General features: G+C 41.4%; 1 protein-coding gene across 1 annotated transcript in view; it reads right to left on the bottom strand.

Moving 5' to 3' along the window:
• Positions 1-8,365, bottom strand: part of LOC117363653 (cystine/glutamate transporter-like) — a 57,874-nt gene extending 49,509 nt beyond the window's left edge. The window contains exons 1-2 of the mRNA XM_033951750.1: positions 7,963-8,365; positions 2,978-3,104 (exon numbers count right to left, since the gene is read on the bottom strand). Coding sequence (XP_033807641.1) covers positions 2,978-3,104; positions 7,963-8,161 — 326 coding nt within the window. The 5' untranslated portion in view covers positions 8,162-8,365. The remainder of the gene's footprint in view (positions 1-2,977; positions 3,105-7,962) is intronic.
• Between the last annotated feature and the right edge of the window lie 12,275 nt (positions 8,366-20,640).

Below are 20,640 nucleotides of genomic sequence, written 5' to 3'. Positions count from 1 at the left end.
AGGCCTCATTACCGCAAGGATGCACTGAGGCTTGAATCGGTCCAGCGAATGGCCACCCGGATGGTCTCGGGACTCAAGGATCTCCCGTACGAGGAACGGCTGGATAAATTACGGCTATACTCACTCGAGGAACGCAGAGAGAGGGGAGACATGATCGAGACGTTCAAATTCCTCACGGGCCGTATCGAGGTAGAAGAAGATATCTTCTTTTTCAAAGGTCCGACTGCGACAAGAGGACATCCATGGAAAATCAGGGGCGGGAAATTGCACGGCGACACCAGGAAATACTTTTTCACCGAAAGAGTGGTTGATCGCTGGAATAGACTTCCACTTCAGGTGATCGAGGCAAGCAGCGTGCCTGATTTTAAGAAAAAATGGGATCGTCACGTGGGATCTCTGCACAGAGATAAATAGGGGAGGGTCATTGGGGTGGGCAGACTAGATGGGCCGCGGCCCTTATCTGCCGTCTTTTTCTATGTTCTATGTTTCTATGTTTCTAGTCCAGCATCTCGCTGAGCCTCCCTACTATTTTTCTTTCCCCTCTCTTCCCTATACTATGGTCCATTTTCCCACCTCAGTTTTCTTCTTTTGTTATAGGCGACAGTTGAAACAAGGTCTGGAGCTCAAATGCAGCAAAACAGCTATGAAAAAAAAAGAAGTGTAACCAGAACATAGTTGGAGAACTCCTGCACAGCTGAGGGAACATTGGTCACAACACACAGTAAACTAAAGAGAACTTAAATTAAGAACACAAGAATTGCCGCTGCTGGGCCAGACCAGTGATCCATCATGCCCAGAAGTCTGTTCACACGGCGGCCCTCCGGTCAAAGACTAGCGCCCTAACTGAGACTAGCCCTACCTGCGCACGTATCTATTAATTGAATATAAAATAAAGAACCACTGATATAGATCAAAATGACACTGCGGGTGATTTTTTCTCTAGTTATTATTTAAACAGGAACAAGCCTCAGATTATGGAGTATTTTTCCCATTCTGGGTTCTTCAAAGAGAAAGACAATTCTTTTCTCTTACTCCTGCTTACATCACCAGCTTGAACCCATCCTCCCTACCATAACTAAAACCATTAATTTATTCTTTATTTCTTAAATTATTCTATCTCCTTATTTAATCATTAATTATTCTTCATTCTACAATTAATCTAATTGAACTATATAAATCCTAAAAACCTGGCTGGCTCGGAACTTCCTCTCCGACATCAGAAGTGATGTCGGGAAGACGGTTTGTGGGCTGGTGCCTGGACCTTACTATGCTTTAGTTGCGGCGGTCAGCAATGGCGGCGGACCAGGGAGGGGGGTGTTTGAAGCGGCAGTAGGCAGCAGCAGTGGGGACTGGTCCAGGGGGGGGCAGGCTTCGGGGCTGGAGGAAGGGAGGCAGGCAGGCTGGCTTTAGTGTGGCAGGGAGGGAGGGAGGTAGGCTGGCTAGCTTCGGGGGAGGGAGGTGGAACAAAGGCTGGAAGGCAGTGAGGGGGACATAGGAAAAAGCACTGGGGGCACTAAGGACATGGGAAGGAGGCATTGGGGCCACTAAGGACATAGGAAGGGCACTAAGGACATGAGAAGGAGGCACTGGGGGCATTAAGGAAATAGGAAGGGACACTAAGGACATAGGAAGGAGCACTGGGGGCACTAAGGACATGGGAAGGAGGCACTGTGGGCACTAAGGACATGGGAAGGGGCACTAAGGACATGGGAAGGAGGCACTAGGGGCACTAAGGACATAGGAAGGGGCACTAAGGATATTGGAAGGAGGCACTGGGGACACTAAGGACATAGGAAGGAGCACTAAGGATATAGGAAGGAAGGAGGGAGGGAATAGAAAGGGACAATTATTGTGCCTGAGTGAAGAAAGAAAGAAAGAAAGAAAGAGAGAAAGAAAGAAAGAAAGAAAAGGATGCACAGTCAGAAGGAAACGCAACCAGAGACTCATTAAATCACCAGACAGCAAAGGTAGGAAAAATGATTTTATTTTCAATTTAGTGATCAAAATGTATCAGTTTTGAGAATTTATATCTGCTGTCTATATTTTGCACTATATTTGTCTATTTTTCTATAGTTACTGAGGTGACATTGCATATTTTAAAGTCATCTGCATTGACATCTTTGAAACCCTACTAAATATAATGATAATTAACATTTTCTCTGCTTATTGTGTGCTTTCTGGTTTTTTAAAATTTTATGGTTACCATTATGAATTAGTAAGATATTATGTGTACATGAAATGAATGGAAGAAATTGGGGCGGGGCTAGGTTAGGATTTGGGGCGGGACTGATAATTAATAGATGTCCCATTTTGATGGAAAAAAAAATAAATGGTCACAATATAGATGACAGCAGATAAAAACATGAATGGTTCAGCCAGTCTGCCCCACCTGATTCAATTAAAATTTTTTTTTCTTCTTAGCTAATTCGGGGCCAGAATCCAAACCTCTGCCCAGTACTGTGCTTAGGTTATGACTACTGAAATCTCCGTCAAAGCACACTCCAGTCCATCTACACCAACCCATCCATCGAAGCCCTCCCCAGCCCATCCTCCACCAAATGGCCATATACAGACAAAGACCGTGCAAAGACAGACATTTAATTATGAATTGATAATGAGTGTAGCTATTGGGCAGACTAGATGGACCGTTCAGGCCTTAATCTGCTGTCATTACTATGCCACTTTATAAGACTTTGATCACTATGTACCAATTGTCTTCACATAAGTTATACCATGTAGCGGTATATAAGAAATAAATTACATTACATTACATTACATTACCTCCTTAGGTCAATTGTCCTTGGCTCGGCCCTTGAGGACTACAACATAGGAGCTGGTTTTGCATGCACTGTTTTCATTGGTTGAAAATCTCTCATTTTCATTGTAGAAATCCTGAAATCTGACAAGACGGCGATTCACAACGATGGATCCTGGGGATCACCGCCTTATCTACATAGTAGCAGTGAATGATTCTTACCCAACAGCAATGAACTCTGCCCAGAGGTACAGAAATGCTGGCAGAGGTCCAAGAGTTTCTAGTAGGTAGATGTAATGTCCCCCAGATTTTGTGATGCATGTTCCAAGTTCTGCATAGCACAGGGCACCTAATTTTTAAAAATAAAAAGTAGGTAAGAGGTTGAAATACTAAGTATGATTTAGACCTAATGGTAACCCATTTAAGATAATCCATGTCTAAGCTGTTTGATTGCTATTGAGAAAGATAGAAAAATAAAGGGAGATAAAGACTGTGGGCCTGATTCTATAAATGACACCTATGTTAGGTGCCTCTAGATGCCCTAATCACGAATGCCTAGGGACACCTAACTAAAATTTGCACCCAATGTAATTGATTTTTAATGGGTTAAATAGCATGGTAATTAACCATGCAATTAAAACCCATTAAAAATAAATTTTTAATTAGTAATTTAGGTTGTGCATGGATACCTGCATGGCACCTAGCGACGCCTAATGATGTCTACCTGAAAAGTAGGCATTGTTAGGGGTGGAGAATAAGCATGGTTGTTGTCTTAGGTATCACTAGGCATTCGAGTTAGGTGCTAGTAAATTATACTGGTGCCTACCTCTATCATGCCTAAGCACCACTAAGCACGAGTCTATAAGCGGCGCCTAGTGGCTGATTGACAACTGTGCCAACTGGCACCAACAGGCCCTATATGCCCTATCCAGTCTGCCCATTCTTGCCATCTACCATCCTTCTGATCCACCCCCAAATTCTATAAAAAATGCTAAAAATTGTATGCACAATTTTGGTCACGTACCCAAATTACTTAAGCAATTTAATTAAACAAGCTAATTAGCATGAATTGGTTTCTAGACAAGCAATTATTGGTAATAATTAAAAAGCAATTACAAGCTATGCGCCAAAATTTTACACGATTAAAAAGGCGGGCACAGAAATGGGACGTTCATGAGCAGATCATGGACATTAAGAACATAAGAACATATGCCCAGCAGTCTGCTCACGCGGCAGCCCAACAGGTCCAGGACCTGTGCAGTAATCCTCTATCTATACCCCTCTATCCCCTTTTCTAGCAGGAAATTGTCCAATCCTTTCTTCAACCCCAGTACTGTACTCTGCCCTATTACGCCCTCTGGAAGCGCATTCCAGGTGTCCACCACACGTTGGGCAAAGAAGAACTTCCTAGCATTCTTTTTGAATCTGTCCCCTTTCAACTTTTCCGAATGGCCTCTTGTTCTTTTATTTTTTGAAAATTTGAAGAATCTGTTCCTCTCTACTCTCTCTATGCCCTTCATGATCTTGTAAGTCTCTATCATATCCCCTCTAAGTCTCCTCTTCTCCAGGGAAAAGAGTCCCAGTTTTCCCAATCTCTCAGCGTATGAAAGGTTTTCCAAACCTTTTATCAGACGTGTCGCTCTCCTCTGAACCCTCTCGAGTATTGCCATATCCTTCTTAAGGTACGGCGACCAATATTGGACGCAGTACTCCAGATGCGGACGCACCATCGCCCGATACAACGGCAGGACAACTTCTTTCGTTCTGATTGTAATACCCTTCTTGATTATACCTAGCATTCTATTCGCTCTCTTTCAGTTATGCGCATAACTATAGAATATAGGCATCCATGCAGTAGAGTAGCGAGGGCGAAAGGCACCCGGGTAGTGGCGCCTCTTCCTTGCTCTCTTCTCTGCCCCCCACTCCATCCGCTCCTTCCCCATTCCTTCCTGCCACACGTGCACACCCCTTCCTTTCACCTGCATCTCTTTAATTTTATTTACTTTAAAATTTATATACCGTTTAAAACAAAGCGGTTTACATAATTTACATACATAATATTAAAATGGACACATGAATAAACAAACACATGATAAAATAAGCATGTGATAAAATAAACATGCAAACAATCCTCAGAAAGATACCATAATTTGGATAATAAAGATCATGGATAGTTCATCAACTTTACACGAATACAGGATGTCCGGGACGGTACTTGGAGAGACCCCTCAGGAAAGAGACTTGGGAGTACTGGTCGACAAGTCGATGAAGCCGTCCATCTGACCCAGCAGCGGCAAATCTTATGTTCTTACTAGAAATGGCTAGAAAAAGGCATCTACAAATAACTGTGTCTTAAGTAATTTTCTGAACCTGCCCTTTTCACAACAATTTTGTATCTGACCCACCAAGGAAGTCCATATCTCAACATAACACAACACAGCCTAGCACAACAGAAAGTCATTTTGCCAGTCTCAACAAGCCTTGGATTCACAGACATCTTCAGTAAAGCTAAATTCTCAGAACGCAAAGATCTTTTTGGTGTATAGCTAAATTTTTTTTTTTTTTTTTACGATTCTGGGATGTTTCCATACAAAAATTGATGACAAATCATCACTGCTTTATACAGTACTCCGAAGGCGACTGGAAGCCAAAGCGATTTTTGGAGATGTGCTGAAATATGATCATGCTGCGTTTTGTAGAACCTGCAATGTTCCCAGCATGAGCAGCAAGCCCCACCTGCTGCGCACACCAGCATCAGCTCTTACTCGGACATCACTTCCTAGACACAGGTCCAGGAAGTGAAGTCAGAAGAAGAGCCAATACTGGCACAAGCAGATGGTCAGGATTGCTGCTCGCGCCAGGAATGTTAAAGAAGTACGTGGGAAGAGGTCTGCACTTGCGGTATTGGGGAGGGGGTAAGAAGTGGGGGAGGGGTGGAGAGGACTATGGGTGATAGCACCCCCACCAAGACAGTACCCAAGGCAGACCCCTCCCCCCTTGCTACGCTACTGCATCCATGCCTACATTTAGATGCCAGCTGAAAGTCTGAAAACTTCTTAGAGTAGGATCACTCTTAACAATAGCCTCACACACAAGTATATCCTACTATACCAACTTAAATGCTCTTTTTAAGGACTTCTCAGATGTGACCATTGTCAGTAAAAGTTCATACTTCATATGTCTCTGCCACAACAGACTGATGGTCATCCCAAGGAAAATTTTACATTGGGGTGAATGTCTACTGGATGGGTGGTCTTTAGAGAGGAATTCTGCTTGCCTGGCCTCAAGACTGAAGGGTCCCATAATTTAACGTCCTTGCATCAGTTCTCAAAGATATTCAAACCGAGTTGACATCAAGTGAAAAATTATTAGAGCAACAATAGACAATGATTCCAACTTTTTGAATGCCTTCTCTGCAATTGGCCAGCATGATGCTAATGACGATGAAGGGGCAAGTGATTAATTAGTGAAGGAGTGGCCTAGTGGTTAGAGCAGCTACTTTAGCACCCTGAGGCAGTGAGTTCAATTCCCACTGCTTCTAATAATGATAAAATATTCTTCACTACACAAAAGCCAAGTGTTTCAGATATTCCCTTGATCAATATCTGTAGATCCAGTCAAAAGACACCAGTAATATTGCAGCCTAGCCTGATTTGAAGGAATGTTTTACTCAGATTGAGCAATCAACCTTCTCTCAATGTGGAACACCTTTTTAGCTATGCTGGTTTAATAATGACTCACAAGCACCCTTGCATGAGTGACGGTCATTTTCAAAATTTAGTTTTAGCAAAAGCAAATGGAATGAACTGTAGAGCAATAAAATTGATGGGATAAAAAACATTAATATTCATTGTAGTTATGATACTTTTACTTCTTTACTCAAAAAGTATATATTAGACAATACTTTTTTCACAAGTATATTTTTTTAATGTGCTCTTAAATATACTTTTACTTAAGTAAACATAGAAACATGACAGTAGATAGAGGCCAAATGGCCCATCTAGTCTGCCCATCCAAGTAACCATTATCTTGTTCTCTCTCCGAAAGATCCCACGTGCCTATCCCAGGCCCTCTTGAATTCAGACACAATAGAAACATGATGGCAGATTAAGGCCAAATGACCCATCTAGTCTACCCATCCACAGTAACCATTATCTCTTTCTCCAACACTTTCTTCAACCATTATCTCTTTGACCAACACTGATGATTGGCTCTCACAGACAAGAAGGTAGAGGATTAGAAAGTAGGGAATAATTGGGGAGTTATAGGGGGAAGAGAAAGTGTTGGCTGGGTTGTATAATAGGGGAGAAGGGGAAGAGTGACGATTGTGATATCTGAATGGAGGAGGGGAGGGAGTATGCTTGCAAAGCTTAAAGAGGGAAAAGATATGGAGGGTGAAAGTGCTAACCGTGGTCTTCAAAACGTGGTAGATGGAATGGAGAGTGCTGGCTGGGATTTAGAAGGGAAAGATAGGAAGCAAGAGTGTTGACCATAGTTTCTGTAGGGGGAAGGTAGAGAATGCTCTCTAGGGTTTGGGAGGAGGATGAGGATGAAATAGTAGCAGTATGCTGGCAGTTTAAGAATGGGGTTGGAGGAATATCCTAAGGCTGATGAGCAAGCAAAGTCCTTTGCACCATCTCAAGCATTTTGCAAACTCATGGATTGGTGTTCTTTAGCAAGATCAACAGCCAGAAAATGCTGCCCCGCAATCTTTTTTTTTTTTTTTTTTTGCAGTACCTTAAGTGTGCCACACTCAGGTGTCCACGCTTGTGTCTCTGGCACCTTACACAACAAAGTTGCAACAGTTCAAAAATGTGACCTGGCTGTTTGATCCAGGGGAGAATCCTCCAGGACGATTCTCTCAAACGCACTTTCTTATCAAACTTTCAGGAAGTCAATCAGAACTTATCTCATTGATAAATTTCTCCTGCTTTGTACTTTTAGACCACTTCCAGATAAATTTGACCAATCTTCACATGCTAATGTATCTTAACACACTAATGTAACCTCGAAAAGCTTTCTGTTAGATCACTGTTTGTATACAGTCTCTTCCTCTGTTAAGCACTTTGAACTGTTTGTGGTACAGCGGTATATAAAAATAAAGTTATTATTATTTCAGTGCTGAACCAGCTTTGGTTAATCACAGACTGATTTAGCTGATCTGTTTCACTTCATTTGATTTTAATACCAGAAAAAGAGGAACTCACCTAACATGGAAAGTATTCCACAAGCAAGCCAGATGAAAAGAGACAGACCTACATTTCCAGTGTTCTGCAGCACTCCTTTTGGAGAGATGAAGATACCACTGCCCACAATGGTACCAATGACCATGGAGACGCACCTCAGCAATGTGATTTTCCTCCTGAGGAAAACGGAGTCTTCTTTATTCTTTAGATTGGGTGCCATTGTCTTGTGCTTGTTCTGGTTCTAGTCTGCAATGTATTAAGTTTTCAGTTATCTCCCTTCTCCATAAAAAGATGAACTGGAAATTGTGCCCTAAAAAAAAAAGTCACATTATTTATTCTTTCTTTAACAAACAAGTATGACAATTCATCCAAAGGAAAAGGAGAAATACAGGTTTTGGGGTTGTTTTCTTTTTCTCTCTCCAAACAGGATGAGTCTCTCCTTGCTTGTGTCATACCCAAAGATTTTAAATTTGCAATGAAGATGTGCTTTGCCCTCGTCCTGTTCCTGAGTGCAATGTCCTCTGTAGCTGGTGTCCTAGGTGAACTTACAGCCTTACAATCCCATTTCAATGATCGTTTGTATCCCTAAGGGCTCACAAATCATGTTATTCCAACGTGAATCAATCCTGAACAAACCTGTAAAAATGCAAATTTGGACATTATACTTTTAAATATTGAACTTTATTTTGTATGTATAAGGGCAGTTGCTAAAACCCAACCATGCAAGTTATATAATCCCATTAGTATTTCATCTGCATCTGGCAGATTCTCTTTGTTGTAAACCGCTCTGAACTGTTAAGGTATAGCGGGTTATAAATAAATAATAATTAGAATTCTATTGACAGCAATGTATGATTTAAAACTTGATTGTATTTCTGAGTTGATTAAATTTGTGCTCTATCCCTGTTTATAACAGGGGCGATAAATGATGCTATTTAGACATGTCTATGTTATATGTGATAATCACAGGGAAACAAGATTTTATGTATGTGATATGGAAACCGCATAGTTGTATGCAGTATATAAATTTTATTTTATAAATAAATAAATAATTTATCCTGGAATATTTTAAAATAAGTAAATGGGCTATTTGAAAATTAAATACCCTTCTTCTGTCCCTTTCTTAATGGGCTCACCAATAAACTTGGTAGACTCCATGAAGTGCCTTACAGGAATCTTTGACCCATAACTTTCCCTCAGTTGTGAGGTCCTGTTTTCTTTCACCACTGGATGGTCTCTGGCCTTCTGCCCAATGTGCGGCAGCGGCCAAGAAGGCAAACAGGATGCTAGGAATTATTAGAAAAGGAATGGTTAACAAGACTAAGAATGTTATAATGTCTATGTATCGCTCAATGGTGAGACTTCACCTTGAGTATTGCATTCAGTTCTGGCCTCCTTATCTCAAAAAAGATATAGCAGCACTAGAAAAAGTTCAACGAAGAGCAATTTGGAGCAATAGTCTCTCTGGTCTTTCCAGATGATTGCCACTAGTGATGCTTGAAACAAAATTTGTATCAGAACATAAGCATGATTTGCTTTTGCTCTTGTAAATTAATCTAGAAAAATGTCCTAATATTTTTCTGGAAACCTCTGAAGCTGGGATCTCCAATTAGTGAGGTTGAGAGTGACACCTGAGGCAGATGCAAAACAGTTTGTTGATTGGCTGCGGATGAATGGGTGCAGACTCCTCCACCATGCACAAGGGGCAAAGATCAAGATCCCAGGTGACTGAGTGGTCCTGGATGGTCTCCGGCTCGGCCCAAGTTATCCATACTTGAAAACACAATAATGAAGACTGTCATGGGTTTATATAAAGATACTTGTTTAATTGGCATTCCCCAGGCCATAGGCAGTGGAACACCTTTTTGGGTTTGTTTGGTTTTGTGTTTTTTTTGGGGGGGGGGGGTGCAAAAGCTTCACCCAAGACTCTACCCAAGCTTTGCCCACAACCTCCACCCCATAATAGTACTAATTGTAATGCCATGTTTTCCATTCATTCTACACAAAGAATCATCCCTACTTCACTTCAAAACAAAGAGCTCCTTTTACTAAAGTGTGCTTAACACCTCCTTAGAGCTTGCATTATAGTATTTTCTGTGTAGCGCAGGGGTTTGTGCGCGCTAATCTTCAGCACGCGCTAAAAATGCTAGCGCACCTTAGTAATAGGAGCCCAAAGTTTAAAACATTTCTACTCCGTGATGCTTTTGAACCTTAAACTGACCTTGTAAGGGCTAAATTCATATTGGTTTTTTAAAAATGTACTACCCCACCTATTGTTTGTCTCTTACTTGTTCTCTTTTCTTAGAATATCGTAGTTCTTACCTTTTTCCTTCCATTTGTCTATGATTTAAGTCTTTTTTTCTTATACTAACATGCCCAATGATGTCATGTATTATTAAGTTTTAATTGCGTTGTACTGTTGATGTATGCTGTTTAAACTTTTATGATTGGACACCACTTAGAAGTTTGATTGGGCAGTAGAAGAAATGTTAAATAAACTTGAAACTTGAACTTCACCTCACTAACTGCTACAGAAAACTCCCCTTCAGTGCCAAACAAGTACATCAAGAAGTAATACAAAGCCCTGCAAAGACGCATTCAATACCTAATTGCCCTTGTAAGGGCTAAACACGTCGACATCCTTCTCCTCCCGGTCGTTTTTTCCTTAATTGTTCTCTTTTTAAAATATTGTAGTTCCTCCCCTTTTTCCATTTGTTTCTGTCCGTCATTGTCTGAATTTATTATGTAGATTCTATTTGTGTAATGTTCACCCCCATTTTATATGACGAAAGCTGTATTTTTGTTGTACACCGCTCAGAAGTCTGATTGAGCGATACAAGAAATTTTAAATAAACTTGATCTTTTGTCCCTCCCCACGCCCAGAAATTCTACTTCCGTCAACTCTCTCCAACACAATGCTGTGTCTTCCTCCCTTCCCTCTACCACCATGTTCAACATTGCTCCCTCTTACTTCTCTTTCCATCTATCCCACCCTTCCCTCTCAACATCCAATATTTTCCCTCCTTCCTTTCCACCACTATCATGTCCAACAATTCTCCCTCTTTCTTCCTTTCCCCATGTACGTCATCTCTCTTTCCCTCTCACTCCACACACCTCTCCCACCAGTAGCATTTCTTTCTCTCCCTTCCCACTACTCCACCTGTGCAGCATTTCTTTTCCTCCTTTCATAACCCCCCAGCCGTGCATCTGTTCTTCCCAAACCCCTCTCAGCCTATGTAACATCTGTCCTTCCCTGCCTTCCCACCCCAACCCTCCCAGTACATGCAGCATCTGTCTTTCCCAATCCCACCCCAGCCCCTGAGCATCTGTCCCCCCTGCCTTCCCAACCCCCTAACCCCAGCCCATAGTGTGTAGCATATGTTTTTCTTCCTTCTCCACCCCCAGCGGGACCCTGCGGCATGACATCTTTTTTTGGCTGCCGACTCCCCCACACCTACCTTCTCCCCATATTGTTGTTATTTTAAATATTTCGGCAGCCGCCGGGCAGCGTCAACAAGATCAGCATACTGTCGTCGGCCTGCCCCAGAACCCCTCATTCAGCAGCAGCCTACCTATGTGGAAACAGGAAATCACTGCTGAATGAAGACTTCCAGGGTAGGCTGACGGCAGCATGCTCTCGCTGATGCTGCCCGAAGATTTAAAATAACAAATACCGGGGAGGAGATGTGGGGGAGTCGGCAGTTGAAGAGAGAGGTCATGCAGCAGGGTTCCGCCAGAGCAGTGGTCTCAAACTCAAACTCTTTGCGGGGCCACATTTTGGATTTATAGGTACTTGGAGGGCCGCAGGAAAAATAGTTAATGTATTATTAAAGAAATGACAACTTTGCATGAGGTAAAACTCGTTATAGTTTATAAATCTTTCCTTAATTGTTTCTGATGATTTCCGCTATACACAGCTGAAAAGCAGTGCAACATGCAGAAAGTGAAGTTTAGATAGTTTTTCACTTTCTGCATGTTGCACTGCTTTCAGCTATGTATAGCTGAAATGATCAGAAGCAATTAAGGAAAGATTTATAAACTATAAAGAGTTTTACCTCATGCAAAATTGTGATTTAGATTCTAATCTAAAGTATCAACTGGAAAAGAGAAAAGAGGTGTAGTCCGCTAGGCCTTTTTTGTAGAGGGGAGAATCAATATCTGACTATAATCTTTCCAATAATAAAAGATTGCAAAACAAGTCTGGAGGATGCCTCGAATTACCGTCCCATTGCCAACATCCCATTCTTGGCGAAAATAACAGAAAGAGTAGTATTCGACCAACTATCTGACTTTGTTGAATCTACCAATGTATTACACCCTAACCAGACAGGATTTAGAAAAAATCATAACACAGAATATTCATTGATTGGTCTAACCTCCAACATAATTTATCATTTAGACCATCACAACTCCGTTATTCATTTTTCTCTGGATCTATCCGCAGCACTTGACACTATCGATCACACCCTGCTCTTAGATAGGTTAAAATCCATAGGCGTCTGCGATCAAACTTTAGAGTGGTTTATTTCTTTTCTGTCTAATCGCTCATCTACGGTGCATTTCAATAATACGATCTCAAACCCTTTCACCCTTAACTATGGCATTCCTCAAGACTCCATTCTGTCTCCATTACTGTTTAATATTTTTCTTTCACCCTTATTAAGTCTATGTCAATTTATAGGCTTTACTACTGATGCATATGCAGACGATATTCAGCTGACTCATCCCTTCAATCCAGAAAATGTAGATGAAATACATCAGATCAACCAAAAATTAGAAAAAATTAAAAACTGGCTTACCTTAAATAGATTAGCTTTAAATATAAAAAAACGAAAGCTCTACTTTTTACTTTGGGCGCTCCATTTACCATTAATAACATACATCTAGACTTAGTATCATCGTTAAAAATACTTGGGATTATTATCGATGACAAACTATCGTATCACGAACACATAAGTAATGTTGTCAAATGCTGTTTTTATCGCTTACGTTTGATTCGGTCTATTTCCAAGTTTCTGGAACCTAAATTGTTAAATATTCTAATACACTCACTTGTCATTGCTAAGCTCGATTATTGCAATTCCTTATTATTAAATATCACTCAAAAGGAAAAGAAATGATTACAGATAATCCAAAATACCACTGTTAAAATCATCCACAACGGAAAAAAATATGATCACGTAACTCCCTTCTTGATTGATTCACATTGGCTCCCCATTAATCACCGTATAACCTATAAAATCCTGCTTCTAGTATTTAAAACATTGTCCACCAACGAACCACAATTTATAAACCGAATGCTTATTCCATATAAAACATCACGTTCTCTCCATTCCACAGCTCAAAGGCGGTTCCTTCTTTAAAAGTTATTGGTACTAGGTGATGGCCCCTCAGACCTGGAATACTCTGCCACAACATATATGAGAAGAAAAGGACCTTAATCGATTTAAAAACAACCTGAAAACTTTTCTTTTTAAAGACACTTTTAATCTTTAAATGACATATACACAGCGCAGCAAACACCATTTATAAAAAAAAAAAAATTTAATAATAATAAAATTTTTTACCTTTCCTCATGTTCCTTCCATTCATGGCTCTTTCTTTTCTCTTTTTTAAAAACATTAACTTTGTAACTTTCTCCCTTTTTTCGTTATGTATTCAAGTTTGTCAGTTTGTTTGTCTGTCTAACCCATTTTAAACAGTACTTTGAATTGTATGTTTATTTTATATTTTATTGTAACTCGCTTAGTAAATTATAGATAAGCGATTTATCAAATCTAAATAAACTTGAACAGTAATGTTTCTAAGATACATCTAATAAACATGTACCTTCCTTCAATACCTGTCCAAGCCCTCTGAAATTTTAGTAAACTCTTACACCTGTTGCCCTGTGCGGATATTGTATAAATAGAAATACATTCCTACCACAATGGCTTGTAGCTGAGAGCAGATGAATGTATCTGATGCACCTGTGCCTGCAAACTGCTGATGAAAAACAGCAAAGTCCACCACTTATGAGAGCTGTTAGTATGAGTGAAGGTGAGGGTGAGATTTGAACTGGTGAGCTTGAGAAGATAGACAAGGTGCAACAAGGTGCATTAACTTGGTGAGCCACAAATGGCTTTGCTCTGTCAGAGGAGAAGTTTCTTCCCATGAAAACTTAGGAAGCCATGGGAAGGTGAAAATAAGTTTACCTGGAAAGGAAAATGTGCCGATAAAAATGGCAGAATCCACCATCTAGACCAGTGGTTCCCAACCCTATCCTGGAGGACCACCAGGCCAATCTGGTTTTCAGGCTAGCCCTAATGAATATGCATGAGAGAGTTTTGCATATAATGGATGTGACAGGCATGCAAATCTGCTCCATGCATATTCATTAGGGCTAGCCTGAAAACCAGATTGGCCTGGTAGTCCTCCAGGACAGGGTTGGGAACCACTGATCTAGACCCTCTTATGACAGCTAATCAGAAGCTGTTAGAAAGTTGTTAAAATTAGTGAAAGTGGGATTTGAACCGGTGAGCTTGAGAAGATGGACAAGGTGCAACAAGGCGCATAATTTGGTGAGCCACAAATGCTTTCTTTGTGGTGACTGTGATATTCCTAAGCATATCATACATAGGCAGGTCAGTCAACTATGATATGAGGGGATTGAGGGCTACAGATAGATATAGAGGTAGGTTACAGAAATGGTCAGGAACCACTTCACAGGTCACAGACCTGATGGGCCGCCGCGGGAGCGGACCGCTGGACGTGATGGACCTCTGGTCTGACCCAGTGGTGGCAACTTCTTATGTTCTTATGACAGGGCAGTGAGATCCACCTGATTAGAAGCTGATGTAGTTCAATGTGTTAAAATCCTATGTTGATCATACTGAAGTTGTGAGTTCAACACCCATCACATCTTTTAATTGTGGCATTCTACCTTGCAGTTGCACCTTGATGATCTCACAATGAGGTCAGCTTTGTGCAGCTACACACCTCCATTTTCAATGAAGGAAAATGCATTAAGATCTGTATCTGTTTTTTCTATTTTTAAGCTCTGAGAAATGAAGTAATGTGTGCAATATTGATATCTTTTTCATGTTCTTTCTTTGCTCTCAAGAAAGAGCTGATTGCAGCACTGTTTGGTGAGGAAAAACGGGGTTCTTTTTAAGCAGGAAAGCCAAAGGTGGTGTAATGAGTAAATCATATTACTGTTTGGGCAGTAAAGTACTATGTTTTACATGCAATATATTTATATTGATGTGCCCTATTGATATGGTGGCTTATTAAATCTATTAGTAGGGGAGAAAGAGGGAAAAAAACCCGATTCCTGAAGTCTATGTAGAAAATATCATTTCGGAAGCCCAAAGCACATCTATGTTCCACCCATAGAAACTCGCATTCAGCCCAAGCAAAAACCAAGCAGAAACCACACTTAGACCAGCTTTTGATTCGCCTACAATTTCCGCGATGTTTAGGCACGGTCTGCCACCCAACTAGCATCTATCTGGTGCCTATCCTTAACCACGCCCACGGCTACATACTTGAATGCGATTTTTCCCAAAACTCACGTCTACCTCGTGTCTATATTCTGAGAACGCCTACCTGATGCCTAACTACGTCTAAGTTCTAATTAATGCTTGTTAAGACCCTTAAATCGCTCGTTAACCACTTAAATCAGATGCCTAAATCACACCTAAAGTTAGGTGCAGTTTGCAGAATCGGGGCGTAAGTGTCCGGTGGTCACATCCACAACCGCCTTCAGCTCTCACCTCCTCCAGCATCAGACACAACCATTTTACATCAAGCAGTCAGCACCAGAAGTGACAAATTTTGCAAGAGTTCACGAGATTACATGCACACGTACAAGCTGCACTGTCTCCAATGGTTACCTTATGTCCTCTCCACTCCACTTCACAATTGTATAAAGACGCAGGAAAGCGCTTGAGATTACAGCAGCGAGTTGGGCAACGTTCCAGAACAATGGTAACATATCGAGGGCCTCAAAATAGTACCTGGCGGGCTGCATGTGGCCCCTGGGCCATGAGTTTGAGACCACTACGCTAGAGGGAGGGGGAAGGAAGGAAAGAAGAACATGTGCTACACACTAACAATTTAAAGTTCCAGCAGCCAGGAGATAGGTGGGGGAGCAGAGACACCGTCAATTTCCCCCCATTTCCAACACCTATGCCCCAGGCACACGTAATGTATAAAAACAGAGCAATAAAAATGAGATGATATACAATCAATAAGAATAAAGTAATGACAAAAGATTTATAATTTGCTCACAGAACTGGCGCCCCATGGTCTCTTTTCATTGTGTTATCACTCCTGGTCTTTTTGGTCAGCCACTGCACCCTATTTTTCCCCACATGTGCCTCTTAGTTGATGGGACCCTTCAGCAGTCCCAGCCCTCTCTTCTTGTCAGTCTCTCGGTATACTCAATATTCAGGGCATGGGATAAAACTTAATCACTTCTGCTCTTTCTGATTTCTTTCTGTGCAAACTCATAGACTCTCTCCTCCCTAATGGGATCTTGATTTTCCTCTGTCTGCAATATTCATTACCGGTGTAGCAGCGTGAACGGTCCTGGAGCATTGATAAACACAGTGGGTTTAAATGTGAAGCAAAGCAGAATATTGCCACTATCCGGTTAACTGCCTGAATACTGCCACAGCAGTTAAGAGGGGATATACAGTAGGATGATCTGGGCAGCGATGGACTACAATCAAAATTTTTAACTGGGTGATTAATTCAGATGATAATTTTGATCAAACTACAGCTATACTCAGATCTTAACCCTGAAAGAAACTGATCCTGGAGAAACCTAGGTCTCTGCCCATCAAACTATTAATAAGTGTCAGGTCCTGGAGGAGTATGTTGAGGATCTGATGCCTCACTGATGCTTTAGCTCCTGCCCCATTAGCGATCAAAAGCAGTATGGTTAAAATTAACCTTGAGGTCTTTTGCATTCTTATTATCAGTGTTTCTCTTGCAAGCAATGAGCCTCAAAAATTGTTCTCCATATCAAAATCGGTGATGATGGAGACAGTATTGTGTCAAACAAGTGCTCATCTGCTCATCAAGTATCTTCATGATCTGCTTCTTGAAAACTACAATAAAAGCAACAAAAAGTACAGCAGAGACAGCCCCATTCTTCTGAGTCACTTGAAAAGTATTAGTTACTAGGTCTTGGGTCCATGGAGGTTATTGAACCTCCTCCAATACCAAGGAGCACAAATGAGGCACCGGATGTTCAACATTATAAGCCCTTAGTATTAATGTTAAGGATGAATCTTCTCTCTTCTTAGGGTAAACTCAGAGAATGACCAGTCACAATAGCCTGCATTGATGTTCCATATTGAGGGTGATCAATACACTCTTGATGTCAATGTATCTCAAACTCAAGAACTCATGGAGATCAACGTTGCTAAGCCAATGACAATGTTGATAGACAGGACTTACTGGTGCCAACATTTCATTCACACTGCTTTCATAACCATCAAGACCACTGTTTGACGTCAGAGAATTGAATTTATTGGAGGAGAAATGGAACTCCATAATTCAACAGGACAAAGGGACAATTATAGGACATACCATCTGGAAATAGCTGAAACAAAATCAAATAACTAAATTTAGAAAAGGCTCCTTCCAGAAGCCTGAGGTCTTCCATTAAGCACTACTTGTGTTCTGAGCATGAAAAATAAAGAAACTTATATACAGGTAAAAAACCCAACAAACATTACCATGAATTGGCACCACATGACTGTAACAGGACAAGACAAAAAACTCACATAAAATAACTTAAAAGAAAAAAAGAAAGAGAAACATCTCAACACATACCCCAGTAACATGCGATAGATTGGATTTGTGAAAAAAGGAAGACTGATGTCCTATGCAACAGCAGCAGATGGGAAATGGTGCACATTTACTTATTTGTAACACTTTTATTCTGCACTATCAGTAGGTTTTTAGGCAGATCACATTCAGGTACTCAAAGCATTTTCCCCTTTCCCGGCAGGCTCACACTCTAAGTACCTGGGGCAGTGGGGGATTAAGTGACTTGCCCAGGGTCACAAGGAGCAGTGCGGAGTTAGAACCCACAACCTCAGGGTGCTGAGGCTGTAGCTCTAACTCTAGGCCACACATCCCCTATGGATGTGCATGATGAGACAAATCAAAAGTTTTTAGTTGTTACTAAGATGGATTAGCTTCCCATCTAGGCCCAAATCAATGTCACTCATGCAGTAAGGGCTTGCTCTTTTGCATGTCCTCAAAGAATCAAAAATTTATCTTCTTCTGTTACATATGCTTCTTTACCTCCTGCCAAAGTGGTCCCACTAGTCACAAAGCCCCAGGCAGAGGAATACTAGGAGCTGGGGTTCCATGGGTACTTTAGTGGAGAGATGAGGGTTAGTACTACAGTTCAGCTTTAATCATCTAGGATTTTCCATCATTTGGAGACTACTAGTCCTGTAGTTTCTCCTTAAATTGTCCAGATGAATTGCAGCTAATGCTGTAAACCTGGAGTCGTCAACCTTTATTTTCCAACTACTCAGGGATCCTTCCTCTGTTTTAGTAGACACTCCTCCCTACTATTCTTAGACTTGTCCGCCTCCATTTCCCATCCTCAACATTTGCCCAGTTCAAGTTTCCCACCACCACAGCCCCCATTAAGTATAATATTCACTCCCCGATCCCCTAAGCCCGCAACCAAAAGCAGAATTCAAAACACCCTTCCCTGAGCCAAAGGCCAGCCCAATGATCCTGTCTGAACCCTCCACACATTTTCACCAGTCACCCTACTACCCCTGAGTCTTACTCAGAGGTGATCACTGGTGGTACCATGGGCCAAGTAGGAGTGGTCTTCCTCTTGCCCTGCTGCACACCATGATTCCTAATGACAGCCTAGTAGTATTACATATAAGGACACAATCCATACAAGGAGACAATCTTCTTATAAGACTGCTGCAAAGTTCATGAAGCCCAGCAGGATGGGTGGGAGCAGATAGAGACCTCTCCTGCCCACCTCATTAACTTTAAGACTTTCCTAATGTGGTCTCCCATATAACACCCTGGCACTTATACATGGCAGTAACCATAACAAATGACAATGAAATGATAGAATTTTGAACAGAAAGCAGCACAAAAAGCAGTTAAAAAATCATCAGTTTATTTTGATCAAGTATTCAAGTATCCATTAAGTCATTTGTATACGAAAGTCATGTAATTTTTCAGTCATCACTTCATAAAAAATCAGTTCACATGATAATACAACACATCTTTTTGGCAGGGATTACCAACATGGGGGTATTTTTTAAGACATTTGAATTTATACAATTGTTTCATTCAATCAACTAGATGCTCAGAAAATTACACAAGGATAAATGCACAACCTCTGCCTTAGAAAATCCACCCAATTTTTTGTTTCTTTTAACCAAAATAGAGGCTGCTATTAAAAAACACACACACTAATTGGCCAGCAGACTGCATGTTCTTCTTTATTCCACAAGCATGTTCATGGCAGCTTACACTATCAGAGCTATGGAGAATGGAGTTTGTGCCCATCACTGCAGGCTCTGTCTCCCCCACGGACTCTGTCCTCATTTAAACAAGTCTCAAACACTTATGATTTTATATTTAAATCTTTTTTTATTAAAGTATAAAAAGGGACAATATTCTGTACAAATGTTTATAAATCATAAATAAAGCCTTCCATTTTGATCTGGTTTTGGTACAACCTTCCCAAAGATTCCGTTGCCCATGTTTTTACATCACCTGAGAAGGTAATCGGAATTTCAGACAAGGGTGTAGAAGAGAACCTAAACTGTGAAGGAATATAAGGGCTCTTTTTACAAAACTACCGCCTGCTCAAGAGGAGGCAGCAGCTAGCACACGTGGCATTCTAGCGTGCGCTATTCCACGCATTAAGGCCCTAACGCACCTTTGTAAAAGAAGCCCAAGTGTCTATTAAATGTTGGAAATGTTTCTTGATGTCAGCAACAATGGATGATCTGTGGCAGTAACAGTAAGATGCTTTGGGAATTAAAATCCAACTCCCCTCTCCTAGGCACATTTTCTTTTGTTCCAAGCTACCTTTAGAATATATATATACTAGCTGTTTAAGTCCGTTACATTAACGGGTGCTAGAGACGCTTCCTCCCTTTCCCCTTGCACGGTCTCCCTCGTGATCAGGACGGGGTGGAGGGGCTGCCGGCCGGGGCTGGCGGAGAGGAGCTAGGCGGCTGGAGGAGTAGCAGCAGTCACTGCCGATTGCAGCCTCCGTCCTACCTGGATTTGCTTTTTTTTTTTGCATCGGGAAGGTGGAGAGCGGCCTGCGAGGTTTGCTACAGCAGTTGGCGAACCTCAGCAGGCCGCTTTGAAGAGCAGCGGGAGGGAGGAGTATCTGGAACACGCGCCTCCAGCTAGCGCAGGCACCGTGAGGTGTGACACAGAAGCACACCTCACGCCACCAGGAATCACGATCTTTGAAAAGTGCATGTGCGCTTAGCCTTTTATTATTATGGATATATATACATTTACAAACTGATTAGTTGCCACCAAAAAATATTTTGGTGTGCTTGTTGCAGTCCTTGTTTTGCTTTTGTCTTTTTTTGTTAAGGAGTCCCAGCTTGTCCTTAGAGAAAACCAAGTTACTTACCTGTAGCAGTTGTTCTACATGGACATGTCCTCACATGACTGCCCACCTCCCAAGGA

The sequence above is a fragment of the Geotrypetes seraphini genome, chromosome 7 (assembly GCF_902459505.1).
Source record: "Geotrypetes seraphini chromosome 7, aGeoSer1.1, whole genome shotgun sequence".
NCBI lineage: Eukaryota > Metazoa > Chordata > Amphibia > Gymnophiona > Dermophiidae > Geotrypetes > Geotrypetes seraphini.
This window is presented reverse-complemented; position numbering and strand designations above follow the sequence as displayed.